The sequence below is a fragment of the Sinocyclocheilus rhinocerous genome, unplaced genomic scaffold (genome assembly GCF_001515625.1).
Source record: "Sinocyclocheilus rhinocerous isolate Xijiao unplaced genomic scaffold, SAMN03320098_v1.1 scaffold755, whole genome shotgun sequence".
NCBI classification, from domain to species: Eukaryota; Metazoa; Chordata; class Actinopteri; order Cypriniformes; family Cyprinidae; genus Sinocyclocheilus; species Sinocyclocheilus rhinocerous.
The window spans coordinates 364,742-379,778 of record NW_015659385.1 but is presented as its reverse complement, the minus strand read 5'-3'; the positions used below and the strand labels follow the sequence as shown (position 1 = coordinate 379,778).

The 15,037-nt window shown below is 37.6% G+C and overlaps 1 protein-coding gene across 1 annotated transcript in view; it reads left to right on the top strand.

The window, feature by feature from the left end:
• Nucleotides 1–15,037, top strand: part of LOC107723644 (nebulin-like) — a 61,583-nt gene that overhangs the window by 38,583 nt on the left and 7,963 nt on the right. Inside the window, 30 exon segments of the mRNA XM_016532353.1 lie at nt 76–180; nt 279–386; nt 473–580; nt 664–771; nt 862–966; nt 1,063–1,167; nt 1,288–1,386; nt 1,487–1,591; nt 1,689–1,793; nt 2,653–2,739; nt 2,929–3,030; nt 3,434–3,538; nt 4,313–4,417; nt 4,511–4,615; nt 4,704–4,814; nt 4,932–5,042; nt 5,123–5,224; nt 5,816–5,920; nt 7,997–8,110; nt 8,220–8,324; nt 9,725–9,829; nt 10,377–10,481; nt 10,908–11,018; nt 12,050–12,160; nt 12,579–12,692; nt 12,819–12,923; nt 13,327–13,431; nt 13,727–13,831; nt 14,400–14,501; nt 14,503–14,592. Of these exon segments, the coding sequence (XP_016387839.1) occupies nt 76–180; nt 279–386; nt 473–580; nt 664–771; nt 862–966; nt 1,063–1,167; nt 1,288–1,386; nt 1,487–1,591; nt 1,689–1,793; nt 2,653–2,739; nt 2,929–3,030; nt 3,434–3,538; nt 4,313–4,417; nt 4,511–4,615; nt 4,704–4,814; nt 4,932–5,042; nt 5,123–5,224; nt 5,816–5,920; nt 7,997–8,110; nt 8,220–8,324; nt 9,725–9,829; nt 10,377–10,481; nt 10,908–11,018; nt 12,050–12,160; nt 12,579–12,692; nt 12,819–12,923; nt 13,327–13,431; nt 13,727–13,831; nt 14,400–14,501; nt 14,503–14,592 (3,153 nt within the window).

The window sequence follows — 15,037 nt, the reverse complement described above, 5'->3', positions numbered from 1 at the left end:
TTTAATTTTCTTTCCGTTTACTCCTTCCCAATCCTCTCATGTTGACTTCTTCTCCTGTGTGCTGTTCTCTTTCAGAATCTTTACAGAGCTAAGGGAATCGAGCACTTCAAGGACTACACTGTGGTCACGGATACCCCCGTCTATGAAACGTGCAAGCAGAGTGCTAAGAACTTGAGCGAGGTATCTCCTCAAAAACATGAATCGAACATAAATTAAAGGGCTTTTACTGCAATTTGATTGAAGCAGAACCTTCTAACTAATGTACTTTCTGTCAACAGCTTAACTACCATCATGACTACGTCACAAACGTCATGGGTAAAAACACCGCTCCTGCTGTGACTGTCGATACTGAAAGGGCCCGTCAAGCCAACTACATCCAGAGCGACGTATGATGCCTCTTACCAATACATAATAACGTGTACTGATCTCTCCGTTGATGTATGCTTCACATCACTTCCATTCTTTCTTTCAGAACTTCTACAAAGAGGCCAATAAGATGTTTATGCCCACTGGTTACTCTCTGCCCTACGACACTCCCCTAAACAAACAGGCCAAGGCCAACAGCATCATCACCAGCAATGTATGAGAACACCTCAGTTTTCAAAATAAAAAAAGAGATTAAATGTTATGAATGCATCTCATCTGATGTTCCAATGTCTGTAGATGAAGTACAAGGAAGCCTATGAGCTGATGAAAGCCAGGAGCTACAAACTAGGTCCTGAAGGTGTCAACTTTGTCTCCATAAGGAAGGCTAACAAGGTCACCAACCAAGTAAGTCCAAGATAAATATAACGCGTTTCACTTTGGAAATGTAAACTTTATCACAAACAGGGATATTAACTAGGTTTCTTTTTGTCATAGCGACTGTATCGTGAGAAATATGAGAAGGAAAAGGACAAGATCCACTCTGAGTATGACACACCTGAGATCCGGCAGGTTAAGGCCACTCAACAAGCAATCAGTGATGTAAGTATGTCTTTATTATGAAACATGAGTTCTGTCTCACATGCTACACCCACAGAATTATTTGATGCCCTAATAACGGTTCATTTCCCTCTACAGCTGTGCTATAAGGAGAAGTACTACAACACTAGAGGAACTCTTCTGCCCATGCCCATCACCCCAGAGCTGATGCATTGCTTCCATGTCAAAGAGATGAACAGCGATGTAGGTGTCACCCATACTACATGCACCCAAATTTACTGTGGCATACTGCAAGAGATGCATGCATAGCATTTCCCACCTTGACATTTGCAGGTATGTTAACTGTGTTTATATCTTCTGCAGCTGAAATATAAAGAGGATTTGCATTGGCTGAGAGGCATTGGCTGCTTTATGGCAGACTCTCCTGAGATGGTCCGAATCCGTGAGATCACCAAGTTCAGAGTAATTATTCATTCACTTATCATGCAGGTCATATTTCACTCATAATGGTTCATTCTGATTATTTTTGGTACTAATCAGGATTTTTTTATTTATTTTCTAGAAATCATATGAGGTTGATGCCAAGAAGAACTTTTCCAACTTCAGTGTAGTCCTGGACACACCAGAGTACAAGCGTGTGACTGAACTCAAGACCCACATGAGTAATGTGAGTGGTTTTATATCGACCTCAGGCCTGACATCTCACTCCTGTTTTAAAGCCTATTCACATTCTTAAATGTCTCTTTATCTGTTTCCGTCCACAGATTGTGTACCGAGCTGAGGGCAATAAGGAAATGACAAAATGCACCACCACTGTGGATGGCCTGGAAATTAAGAGAGCCAAGTGGGCACAGAGTCTGACCAACCATGTAAGTCACTTTCAGCCCTAAACACAATTAAATGTAAATAATGACTTGTTATAATGTGTCGAATTAAGAAATCATACTCAGGGTTCAGAATTAAATGGGTGGTAAATTTTACAAATGACAGTCTGACCCTCGCTGACATAACTTACAAAAGCGATTTCCAATCAAAGATATACAAACCACAGACTTAGGATATCAAACATATTTGATATTTTGAGCTGATTTTAGAATGCATACCATTGTATTATTTTTATTTGTCAAGCATCTCCTAGCAGCAAGCACATATTTCTGTGTAAGTTTGTTGTGTTCAAAATGACTTGAAAATCTGGTAGTGTGATCCTCATTCATTTAGTGAATGATGCCCATTTTTTCTCTTTAACCATTTACAAAGTTGAAAAGTGTATGATGCCTAATGTGTATTTCAGCCTTAATGTGTCTTTTATCAACTTTCACCTTTAGAAAAATTACCATTAGAATTTGACTAGTTCTAGTTCATATGCTGACACACACTGTATGTGGAATATTCTTTGCATTAGGCATTCATATGATGAAAACAAAACAACGTTTCCTAATTTTTGTAACATTTTCTGTTAGAGAATGAGACTGGCTAATATGATGCTGCGAGTAACACAGTAACCTCTGCTGTTAGTCACTTAATATAAAAGGAAAAAAGAGCTACTGTAAATGATCCTATTGTCATGGGCACAAAAATATTTGTTTTATATCTATTTTTTCAACAAAAATAATGCAAAACAGCATTCCATTACTTGTAAGAAGTATTTAAATTTCTTACCTGGTAGATTTTCTCAATCCATTGGAGAAAAGTAGATATTCACCATAAAAATATTGTGACTCTTCACAGTTCCAGTACATTGATCTGGCATCCAAGGAGAGGGCCTTCTTCACCCCAGAATCACACACTCCCGTCTTGGATCATGCCCGTTCCAATGTATATTACCATCTCAAATTGATGTCTGTTACGTTTATATGTAATTTTTTCCCCTTTAAGTCATATCTTTACTAAGATTTCAGAGTTCAGAGTTTACCTGTTATGACATATTTTCTCCTCTGAATGAGTGCTTATCTTTACTGCTTTCGAGGCAGTTCTCTTTAACTCCTGTTTTGAAATCCTGAGCAGAGGTCCTACCGTGCCAGCTATGAGAAGTCTAAGGATAAGTACACCGTAGTTGTAGATGATCCTAGAAACATCTTGGCTAAGGAGGCCAGCAAGATGAGTCAGGTAAAGCCACCAGCTCCAGCCGCTCCCTACAGGTCCATCGCCTGCCACAGGGGCCCGAGCATGAGGTCGTCTCCGATCCACTGGATGGCTCTGTCGCATGGCTTCAATGTCTCTCGATCGTGTCTCTTTCTCTCCCATGATTTAGGTGTCTGCTTGTGTTCCAAAACCCAAACAGGACTTTTTTGAGTGTACATAGCTTGGACCAAATCTGTGTGCTCCAGATATTGCTTCATCTGAACAGTTTGGTTGTTGGGTCATGAGTTAAGGTTACTCTTTTGAAATCCCTTATCTGGAGTACACAGTTTGGAACTGAGCAACTCTATCTGGACTTCAGTAGCCACTTTCTGGCTCTGTCTTCACTTGTGGCATGATTTGTGCATCTGTGTGTTTTCTCAATGGACAGGGAAAATATAAATTCAAGGCCAAGGAGTTACTCAAGAGTGGCTGCAATGAGCTGCTCCGTCCTGACATTCTTGTTGCAATGTACAACTCTGGCATGTGGAGTAAGGTAACCATCTGCCCATTGGTAGTCCTCCATTCCCCATACAAATCTCATCTTTTCATCAATGCACTCCTAACTTCACCTTTAATGGTCATATGCAGCCTTTAACTATCAATAGTTTGGATTTTCTACCATACCCTGCTTTTAAAACAGATCCACTGATCACTTTCCATAACTCCATTGATTTTGCTAGGAAAAACAGGTAAAGCAATGTTTCAGTATACAGGCTGTATGTAGGAGAGACTGGCACTATGACACAGTATTACCAAGCTGGCATTCATGCAAGTCAGCTATATAAGAGAGGTAGATTTTAACTGAAAGTTAAGCTATGTTAGTCTAAGGATGTTTTCATAAATGTCAGGTCAGGGCAAATCGTCACAGTTTGTGGGGGCAAGATGTCACACGTTTTACCCTAAACTGTATTCAGTGGAGTAAGACGTGTGATAATTAGCCTGGTCTGCCCTACTTTAAGATGTCATGGTGGTGTTTTCCTCTAGTTTCTTTGAATCAGGTTATTATTTTACAATGAAAAAAACGATGCATCGGTTAAATTAAGTCATTAAAATATTTAATAAAATAAATAGTTTTGCCTTAAAATACATTTAGTCAAAATGCCAATGTTTAATGTGATTTTTTTTATATAAACAGAAGCATCAATAAAAGAAAATTTCATCTTTTGTCCATCTGCATATTGCATGTTCTCTGTTGCATGTAAGTTTGTGTGCATCTATCCATAAGCCATTTTTCAGATTAATGAATTGATTTGTTTGTAATTCACAGGTTGAGTACAAGTACGATAAGGAAATGTTGAAGGGCTGTGTAATGTCTGTTACTGATGATAAATACACCATTCTGGCTAAGCAGAACTCTGAGCTTGCCAGCGATGTGAGTGCCATTTTCCATATACGTTTTCCAATTTTGAGAATCAACATACAAAATGTGACTAGTTAAACTAATAAAAATGTCACGGTTCTTCAGGTGAAATACAAGGAGAAGTATGAAAAGACCAAAGGCCAGTACATTGCTGTCCATGACACTCCTCAAATCCTTCATGCTAAATCAGTGGCTAAACGTGTGTCTGAGGTAAGGCACAATGTAATGTTGTAATGTGTGTAGATTAATTAAAGCACCGTTTTTGAACAGCATTTTTGTTTTACAACTTTTTCTGCAGACCAGATACAAGGAGGCCAGCAAAAAGGATCTCCAGTCAGGCGGCTTCACCACTCTTGCTGAAACCCGGGAGACTGCCCACAGCAAAGAGGTTGCCAAAATCACAAGTGCTGTAAGTCTAAATACTCCGTTTTCACCCCTTTATTACATTAAATTACATTTAATTACATTAAATCTCATTTGTAGCGATTGAGATTGCCAATCATAATCTCACATGATCTTTTCACAGAAATTGTACAAGCAGAAGTTTGAGAAGGAGAAAGGCAAGTCTAATTACAACCAAATGATTGCTCCTCCTGATGTGCAACATGCCATGGAAGTGGCCAAGAACCAAAGCAATGTAAGGAACTAACAAGTATCTGCCTCAAATAATAGTCTCAGACAGAGATTGTTGTAAATCCCACATCTCTTTTTGTATAGATCGCCTATAAGCAGGAGGCTAAAGCCAAGCTGACGTACACTCCGGTTGCTGACCGCCCAGACATCAGGAAAGCCACTCAAGCTGCTAAGCTCGTCAGTGAGGTGAGGGACACTTTAAAGGGACAGTTCAAATTCTGTTCAATTACTCAGCCTGCCTTATGTCATTCCAAACACATAAAACTTTCATTCACATATATAAAACACCCATATATGGTCAACGGCAGCTCAGCTGTGCTTGCTTGACACCCAAGAACAAACCTTATTGGTTCTTGCACACAAAGCGACAAGATTTATGTTTGTCATGTTTATATGTGATTAAAAACATACATTAAATATGTTATTATTATATAAAACGATTGTATCTTTTCTAAAGACTTGAATTAAGAAGCATATGGATTATTTTTACGATCTCTTTATTATATGTACTTTTTAAAATGTTTTAAAAGTTTTTAAAGGGGAATGGACTTTCAATGGAGGGTCAGAAATCTCTCAGGTTTCCCTAAAATATTTGTGTTTCAATGAAGAACAAAAGTCTTATGGGTTTTGAACCACATGGAAGTAAATAATGATAAAAAAATTTATTTTTGGGTGAACTGTTCCTTTTAGTATGCAATCCTCTGTAGTAAAGTCTTGACAAAACGCATGCATTGTTGTAATAGTAGGTAGTAATGGTTGCAAAAACTGTTCTTGTAGATCGGATACCGTGATAAGGCTCGCCAGGAGGCCAGCCGTGGTGGAACGCTGCTCGGCCGTCCTGATATCACCCTGGCCACTGAGGTGTCCCAACTGACCAGTCAGGTAATACCATTCGCACCTCCACACTAGACACGAAGCAATCCATAGACTTTAATTGTATTTATCCACAAGGAACACAGGGCTTTCGTTTGAAGCTGCTGGATATGTATTTTGACAATGATTTCCTTACACCTTCACCATCATGGGAGCTGCATGTCATCATTATGCGGTAGTACTCAAAAATAACTGTAGTAGATTCAAATGCCTCAGCAGTGCTTCTCATGCCCATCAGCATTAATACTGTCATTGTCTAACTCTCATGAGCCCTGAGTGTCTCTTGTAATCTGTACATCCTCATCTGCTCACTGTTCTCTCTCTGCGCTGTATTTATTCATGTCTATCCACCTGATTCTTTCCTTTCTCTGTAATCCTTCCATCTGTTCATTCATAAATTCATTTTCACTGTTCTGTCCCATCTCATTGATGTTACCCTGCCATTTCACTGCACTTTTTAGGTGGAGGAAAAGCCATCCCTCCATGGTGCTGCCTCATTTGACACCCCTCAGATGCGTCACATTAAGAAAATGAGTGCCGTGACTAGTGATGTAAGAAGGGTCCCTGGCCCCTGGGGGCGACATTTGCACTTCTCTGTCTGTCTGATGTCTATGTTCTCTTTCCCTCTGACTCACCCAGTTGTTGAACTCCAGTGGCACTCAATTTGATAAGATTTGATAAAGATTTTGGGGTCCTGTAGACAAGTTTTTTGTTGGTTTTCAGTGTTTTTGCCCACTCAGTTTTACATTTCCACCCATTTCATTTTTTTTTTGCATCTTTTTGTTGCTCATTTTGTCTCTTTTTGTGTTTCTCATGCAAGCCTTGTTGCCAAGCATAGGCTTATAGGCCAGCACTCACAGTTTTGTCATAGATTTTTTTTTTTAATCAGTAGCATTTTGCCCACATTTCTTTGCCACTTTATTTGTCTAGCATGCAAATTGTTTTATCTCTTGTCTCTCAAATTGTCAGAACTGGTGTCCAATTTTCTGTTGCATTCCTTTGACATGCTGTTGTATTGAGGAGTGTGCAGATTCATTATAAGCAACTCTATTATTCATTTGTTATATTATGTACAGAATTAAATAAATGCTAAATCATTCCTGTCATTGCTAGGTTTAAGAGACCAGAAACGCACTTACCACAATTGAAGATTGATTTTATTTTGTATAGTATTGAAAGTGATCATTTGGTCTACACACTCCACATGTTACACTCTTTGCTTGATGTCACAAATTTGATTCCTCCACAGATCTGGAGTTTTTCAGAATCTATGGGACAAGATTCAACCTTTTTACCACCTTTCCTTCAGTTAAAGCTGAATTGTGTCGTTTTTCTTTAAGTAGGCCATTTTTAAGGGATGGTTTACCCCAAAATTTTAATTCCTTCATCCTTTACCCACCTCTCATTTTCATAAAACTTCCATCCATAAGACTTTTGTTTATCTTCGAAAACGAAAAAAAAATAAATAAATATTTGTGTTAGTTTGGGGCAGGATTTTCTGTTGTCAGAAACAAAGTATTCAGAAACCTTTCTGCACCCACCCACTCCCATGAAGGATCACAACAACAAAGTACACAGTCTTGTAACTTTGTCCATTTTTTCAAATACTTTTTTTGCTTCAAATTCATGTTGTGCAATAACTCTTTTTTTAAATCCCTATGGGAAAATAAAATGTGAAAAATACTTCCCAGAACCAAGGCTGTTGATGAAAATGGACGGGCACGATTGCACTCTATTGGTTCAGTGATGCTAGTGACAGAAATCACACACTTCAGCTTTAATACCACAAATTGTATATGTTGATGTGATGCTTTTGAATGCTCTGAACTTTATGTTGGTGTTCCCATTTGGGGCTAGTACAGTGTGAACATGATCTGAATCATACTGTATTAGACCCAACTGAAACCCTATTGTAACGAGACTCTTTTCAGTGTCCCTTTCTTTCCACTGATGACTGCATGGAACGATTCATTTGATATTCATGTCTCTGTGCTTTCGCAAGCATTTTGGCTCAGAGATAATAATTTGGATGGAGATAATACAACACTACCAGCAACTAACAATGTCACTGTCCTCTCTCAAAAGCTGAAGTACAAGGAGAAGTTTGACAAGGAGATGAAAGGAAAGAGACCACAGTATGATTTGAAGAACAGCAAGATTTATCAGACTCTGAAGGACGCCAATGATCTTGCAAGCGAGGTGCTTCAATCTTTTAAAAAAAATTGAATGAACACTATTTTTACCAGTCACATATCACGTTGAGAGTGTTTCATATCATGGTGCATTTTTGCATATATCTATCATGCAGGTGAAGTACAACGGGGATCTGAAGAAGATTCACAAACCTGTTACGGACATGGCGGAGTCTCTGTCCATGCAGCACAGCCTGAGCACTAGCAAGCTGGCCAGTGATGTAAGAGCTCTACAGCCGGCTTCATTTCCCTCCCATCAAAACTGCTTTATCTCACACACTGTAACAGTGAAATAACACATCTTCATGTAATATCACAAGATCCATCTTTCATCCTTATAGAAAGCTCCCATTTGAAACTATTTACTCATTCCAGGCTATCATTTGGTAGTGACCCTTGTCATCCGATTTTAAACATACTAGTACTAGCATTAGAGTTTAACTATCTCCATTTTTGCTCGCACGTGACCCTAGTGCTATTCTTTTTTTTTCTTTTTCTTTTTCTTTTTTTAATTAACACGCCTAGTGCCTATAAGTGCTCTAACATCTCATTTTCCCCATTTTTCCTTTAACAACATTCCCTGCTAAATCTTAATTAACTTTTCCCTGGATGCCTTTTTTTTCTATCTACATTTTTTATTTCCATTATAATGTGTGCATATAGACTAGAAACGGAAAGCTTACCAAAGCAGACCGTGAATGTTTGCTTGACACAGTTTTATCTGAACATTTAAAAACGATTTGAAAAGGTTATTTTTATGGATAACCTTCAAATAAGGTTATTTAGGCCATATGTAGTTTAAAACCTTGGGCTGTTTGAAGTTGTAAGTTACAAGTCTTACTCCAGTTTACTTACAGTTTGAAAAAAAATATGTAAAGGGTTTGATTGAAAATAAGTTTTAAGGATATGTAGATTGAATATTTGGACAGTTCAAAGAGAGATTTGAAGTTTGGATGTTACATATGCTTTATATACTTCTATAGCTAATGTGTTCTGCTTGAGCATTATGGGGGCTTGGTAGGCAGTTACTAGACAGTTGTTAGGCCATTCTGGTTGGTTGTTAGAGCATTGTCAGGTGGTTACAAAGCCTAATGAGTCAAAACAGGGTGAAGGACTGTGTCAAGTTTGGTGGAAACAGCTTAAAAACTCTAGAAGGAATTACTTCATGCATTATCTAAGAAAGTCTAAGAGATTTTTTGGGAATTGTTTGCCTTGCTATTGGTAAAACATACTTTACATCTGATGAATTAGAAAAGATGTAACGCACTAAATAAGAACTGTCTGTGCTGGTGTATGTAGTTTGAATGCTATAGGAGAAGCAGGTTAGGTTAGCCATTTTGATATTAGAATATTTAATATAATATAGAAATATATGATATTATTTAACTTTAGATTATTTGAAGTTTACAACATCTTGCTCATTACATTATCAGTGTCATTGTCTATATACGGCCTCCTTCATGTTTTATGAACATGACAGCCGTTCTTCTTTTCTTTTCTTTTTTTTTTGTCCCCACTTTTTAATTTTTTGGTCATTTTTGGCCTTTTTAACATGGGAGAGATGAAGCACTGGATTTCCATTTTGTTTTATTGAGCTGCTTTATTGGCCGTTCCTGTTTAGTACCAGTACAAGAAGAAGTTTGAGGAGAGTAGGGGTCACTACCATATGATACCCGACACACCTGAGCAGCTTCACCACAAAGAGGCCTCAGAGCTGCAGAGTCAAGTAAGTCACATACAGTTCTAGAGCTTTCCGCAGCTGACGTCACCTGCTTCTCTGTGTGTGAAACGAAGAATGATTCTACACATACTGGACATGTTTATTTCATTTCATCAGGCTTGTCAGTCTCCAGCAGCTATAATAGATTTATTTATCACTTACATTTCATTTGTTTGGGTTAGTTTGTCCTGTAAACTGCTTTACAAGGACTTATTTGTACATGATGTAAGAATAAAGCTGTAAAAACACACCACTTCATAATTAAAACCCCAGACATTTTATATTGTAAAAACACCATAAACATCCATTGTATTTTAATGAATTTTCCACACTGTTAATCCTATAGTAAACTCTATTCTCAGTCTCAGTGCTTAGAAACATAATATGGCAGATTAATTGACATCCAATATAAAAAAAAATACAGCACAGACTGTACAAAAAGATTCAGTATGCAAACAAAGCTTTGGTGTTTGCTTAACAAGCATTATTTGCTTAACCAATAACTTTTTTTCTATTTGTATGTTCCTCACCTTTGGGCTTTTGTTGAATACAGGTGAAATATAAGGAGAAATATGAGAGAGAAAGAGGCAAAGCCATGCTGGATTTCGAGACTCCTACTTACGTAACTGCAAAGGAGGCTCAACATCTGCAGAGTCAGGTAAATACTGCTGCCCAAGCTTATTGTATTCAGTGCAAAACAAATAACAGCGTATATTGCTCTAGTATTCTTTGTAACCCAGTGTGAATGAATGAGAAATGCTAAGTGGAATTCAAATACTGTGCTTTTATGTGGATACAAATATTGTAATGCTGGTAAGTAATTGGGACACCACAATTTCCAACCAGGACCCATGGATTTATGGTAGGCATTTAGGTGTGTCATGTGTTCATAGTTTTATAGCGGTTTTGAAGGTTTCACTGTAGATACAACACACTGATGGGAGAAAGCAGTTTAAGTGAATGTCAAGGTACTCGAAACATTATGAACTGTAAAAATGTCACTGACTGAGGAACCAGTGTGACCATGGACTCGTATTCCAGAAGCTTCATGTATCTCTCACTCTTCTATCTTTGCGGTGGATAGAAAGAGTATAAGAAGGACTTTGAGATGACAATGAAAGGAAAGAACCTCTCTGGGTTGGAGTTCACCCCTGCCATGATGCATGTCAGACACGCCACGAAAATTGTTAGCGAGGTAACATGATGCCTTTATATATTCTTCCTTCCATCCTGGTAATAATACTAAGACCACATACACGTTATAATCCTTACATGAATTTCCATTACACCCGAGTAGGTTATGGTCAGTATGCATGAACCATCCTTCCGCTGTAATACACTCTCAGTAATTCCCTTCCCCTTCCAACATCTATGTGTGTGTGTGTGTGTGTGTGCGTGTGTTTTCTTTTAATCTTTGTTTTCACAAGGTTCCCACAGTAATGGAAAACCTGGAGATATTAGGAAATTTAATTCCAGGCCAGGATTTCCAGGTTTTCAGAAATTGTGATTCCAGGCAAGGAAATGAACAAAGTTCTAAAAAGTCACGCACATGTCAAGTCATAGACATGAAAAGTCAAATTATACTCGGCTCATAATGCATAATTGTGCAATCTCTTTAAAATAATTTTTAATGATTTCTCATGACTGACTAGAAATGTCATTACAAGTCATTGATCAAAAGGTGTGGGAACCCTGTTATTACGGTTTGTCAAATTTTTTATGATCATATATCTTGAATTTTTTTTAAACCTACATTAAATCTATTTTACCTCTTTAGATCTTGATTACCCTGAGCATGTACATGAAATAACATTTTATTTTATTATTATTTTTTATTTTATTTCAACCGCTTTAGATCTGGGGTTGTCTTTAAAATCATATGAATGCTGCTATGAAAAGAATGTACATGTTAAAGAGTCTCAGACAATGTTTTTTGCCAATATTATTGCCTGTGAGATTTCTGATGAACATTGTTTATGTCTATATCAGGTTGCTTTTCAAACTCGGCAATGCCTTTGCTCTATGTAGATTATACTCAGTTATTTTAATGGTGTCTGGACAACATGCACCTTGATTATATTCTGGATGTGAAGCTTTATCTCAAACCCAGAGCAAATGCTTGGTGACGTTGAAGAAATGTCAGTGAGCGCAGTATTGCACAAGTACTGTGTCTATGTCTGTGTGTGCTATGTGTCTGCAGTCTTTCTGTTCTTCTCCGCCTTGTAGAAAGAGTACAGGAGGGATCTAGAGGAAGGGGTGAAGGGTAAAGGGCTTACAGTGCTGGAGGAAACTCCTGAGTTACTGAGAGCAAAGAATGCTACTCAGATCCTGTGTGAGGTAGGATGGCTAAAGCTCAGCTATATTATCTTACCTGCAGTCCTCTGCCACAACGCCACTTCCTCCTCAACACACTAATCAGGCAGAAAGTAGTCCATTTGCCTCTTGCTAATGAAAAAACTAATCAAGCTAATGGAGTCTCCCTTTGGTTCGCCATCTAACCAGGTTTGGTAAAGCACAAAGAACTCCCACTAAATGTCAATTTGTCTTTCAGTTCTAAATGACCTCCCTTATTTTTTTATTTTTTGTTTACACCTCCGATGTTAATATCCTCTTATTCTTTGCCGTTTTTATGCTGCTTTTTATTGTGTTTGTAGCCCACAGGAATGATTCTTGGTGTGAATGTCAATATCACTGATAAACACAAACATATGCACATGGTCACATGAGTATGATAATGTCTGCCCAATTCCTGCAGAGAGAGTACAAGAAATCATTGGAGCAAGAGATCAAAGGAAAAGGCATGCTGGCTTTGGCTACTGACACTCCAGACTTCTTGAGGGCAAGGAATGCCACAGAAATCCTCAGTCAGGTACACAAATGATCTTCAACCCATCATTTAAATGTTTCCCTGAGTTGTGAGGTGATTCCTTTAACTATCAGCATCAACATTTCAACATTAATTGATACATGGATTTGTTTTGAATTTGTTTTCCAGGCCAAGTACAAGCAGAATGCTGAGCATGACAGAGCCACATACACCACAGTCATTGACACCCCTGACATCCTCCACGCTCAGCAGATCAGGAACATTGTGAGCCAGGTATGAGGTTTGCTTCTTTAAGAAGCTTCTTTTTTTAATGTTTATTGCATGTGTGTTGGTAGAAAATTACAAATTCAGACAAATCAGGGATTCACACAGTAGACACCTTTTGGTAACAGTTCATATATTTTCAGCTTGACGTCTTGAGGCTGACAATGAACAGTTTCTGTAGGTTATCACCACTATTTTCACTGACTATTTGCTGAAAATGATAAAAAAGAGACTTTTTAAAAAGTTTTAGGCTGTTTTTTACCTTATGAATGGAAAGTGATAAGTCTTAAAGCTATTATCCAGTGCCTCTGTTTTATAACAGATATTGATTATTTAAGTGTAATCTCATGAACAACTCAATTTTGCCAATTCTGTCAACGCAGTATTGTCAATTTTGTATTTTATCCTATAGAAAAAGTACAAAGAGGAGGCTGAAAAGACCATGTCACACTATGTGCCTGTGTTGGACACTCCTGAGATGCAAAGAGTGCGTGAGAACCAGAAGAACTTCAGCACTGTAAGTGTTTCTTCAAGGGTTTGCGCCGGTCCATATTATGTTCCTGTTTTATTAATCTTAGCTTAAATGTGATATTTGTATCCTTTGTTGTCTTTGGTCCCTGTGTTTCCGGTTTGTCTATGAGAAATATAAATGAGAGGCAGATATGAAAAGAGTAGCCATACATTTCTTATGCTGGCTTAGTTACAGTAGTTGTCTAGATCGCAATTCTCTCTAGATGATTTTGAACATTTTTGTTTTCTCTTGCTGCATTTTTGTGTCATTTTTGACTGCCTTTGTGCTCTTTTCTTTTTAGCTTCAGTACCAGCTTGACCTTAAAAACAGTAAGGGCAAAGTTTCAGCACTAAAGGACACCCCTGAAATGCTTTGTGTTAAAGAAAATACAAAGAATTTCAGCTTGGTACCTACTGCCTAATGAGTATATTTTTTTCCTACATTCTAACCATTTGGTCTATTTTTTTTTTTGTGTGGACTTTTTCTGTTTCCATTTCTTGCTTTACACCACCTTTTTCTTTTTTTTCTGTACTGCAACCACAAGTTAACATTTCTTGTTAACTCTTTTTATATCATGTAAATATAGATATCCTAAACAGACCTAAGTCTAATATAGTCATTAAGACCTTAGTCTAATATAGTCATTAACTTGTAGTCATAAACTAGCAAAGCCACTAACGGTAATCATCAAATTTGATGCTGTTGACCTTTCTTCATCCTAAACAATATCTTGCAAAAATATATAACAAAATACCTTACTATTTACATATTTTACATCTTGGTTTGTATTTGTCTTCAATGATGTGTGTTTGAAATGTTTTTGTTTCTTTGTCCTTTTCTCAAATGTTTAGTCTGTTTTTATGTTGCAAGGGCACATTCTGAAGTGTCTCCAGACAAAACAAATGAAAACTACTTATCCCAAGGGATAACAAAAACAAATGTTAATGCCTCCTTATGCTTGTACAATCCCAAAGATCCAGTACAAGGAGGAGCTTGGGCAAGGAACAGCCATATCTGAAACCCCTGAGATGGAGAGGGTTAAAGCAATCAGGAGGCTATTAGCACGGTACACTGCGGTGTGACCCCATCATTCACCCTGCTTCCTGTTGGAGTGTCTCCAAAATGCCTCCTGATTTTAATCAAAATTCTGTCAGCATCCTAAGAAATGTAATATCAAACACAAACATTCATTTTAATATATGCCATCTAATATCAAGCTATAATTTGAATGTTTCACTGAGTTTAAATAAATAGGCACTTCCTCTCATCATTTTAAATAACATAAAATAACATGGCCTATACATTTATCCATCTTCATTTGACACTGGTCTCAAGACTTGACTAGTGTTGCATTGTTTAAAACTCTCAACTTATCTTTTCTTCTGCATATGTGTCTTTATCACTTATTTTATCTTGTCAGCTGTTCCATGTTCCTAATGGACTGAAATGTGTATTAGATTAAATACAGGAATTCACTAAGTCAAGGCATATCTGAGCCCGACCATCCTGAGGTGAAGCGTGTACGGGAAACTCAGAAGAATATCAGCTCGGTAGTATTTTTCCTCTTTGAAGAAGACTCCTTGTTTAGACAAATTTATTCTCTCATTCTTTA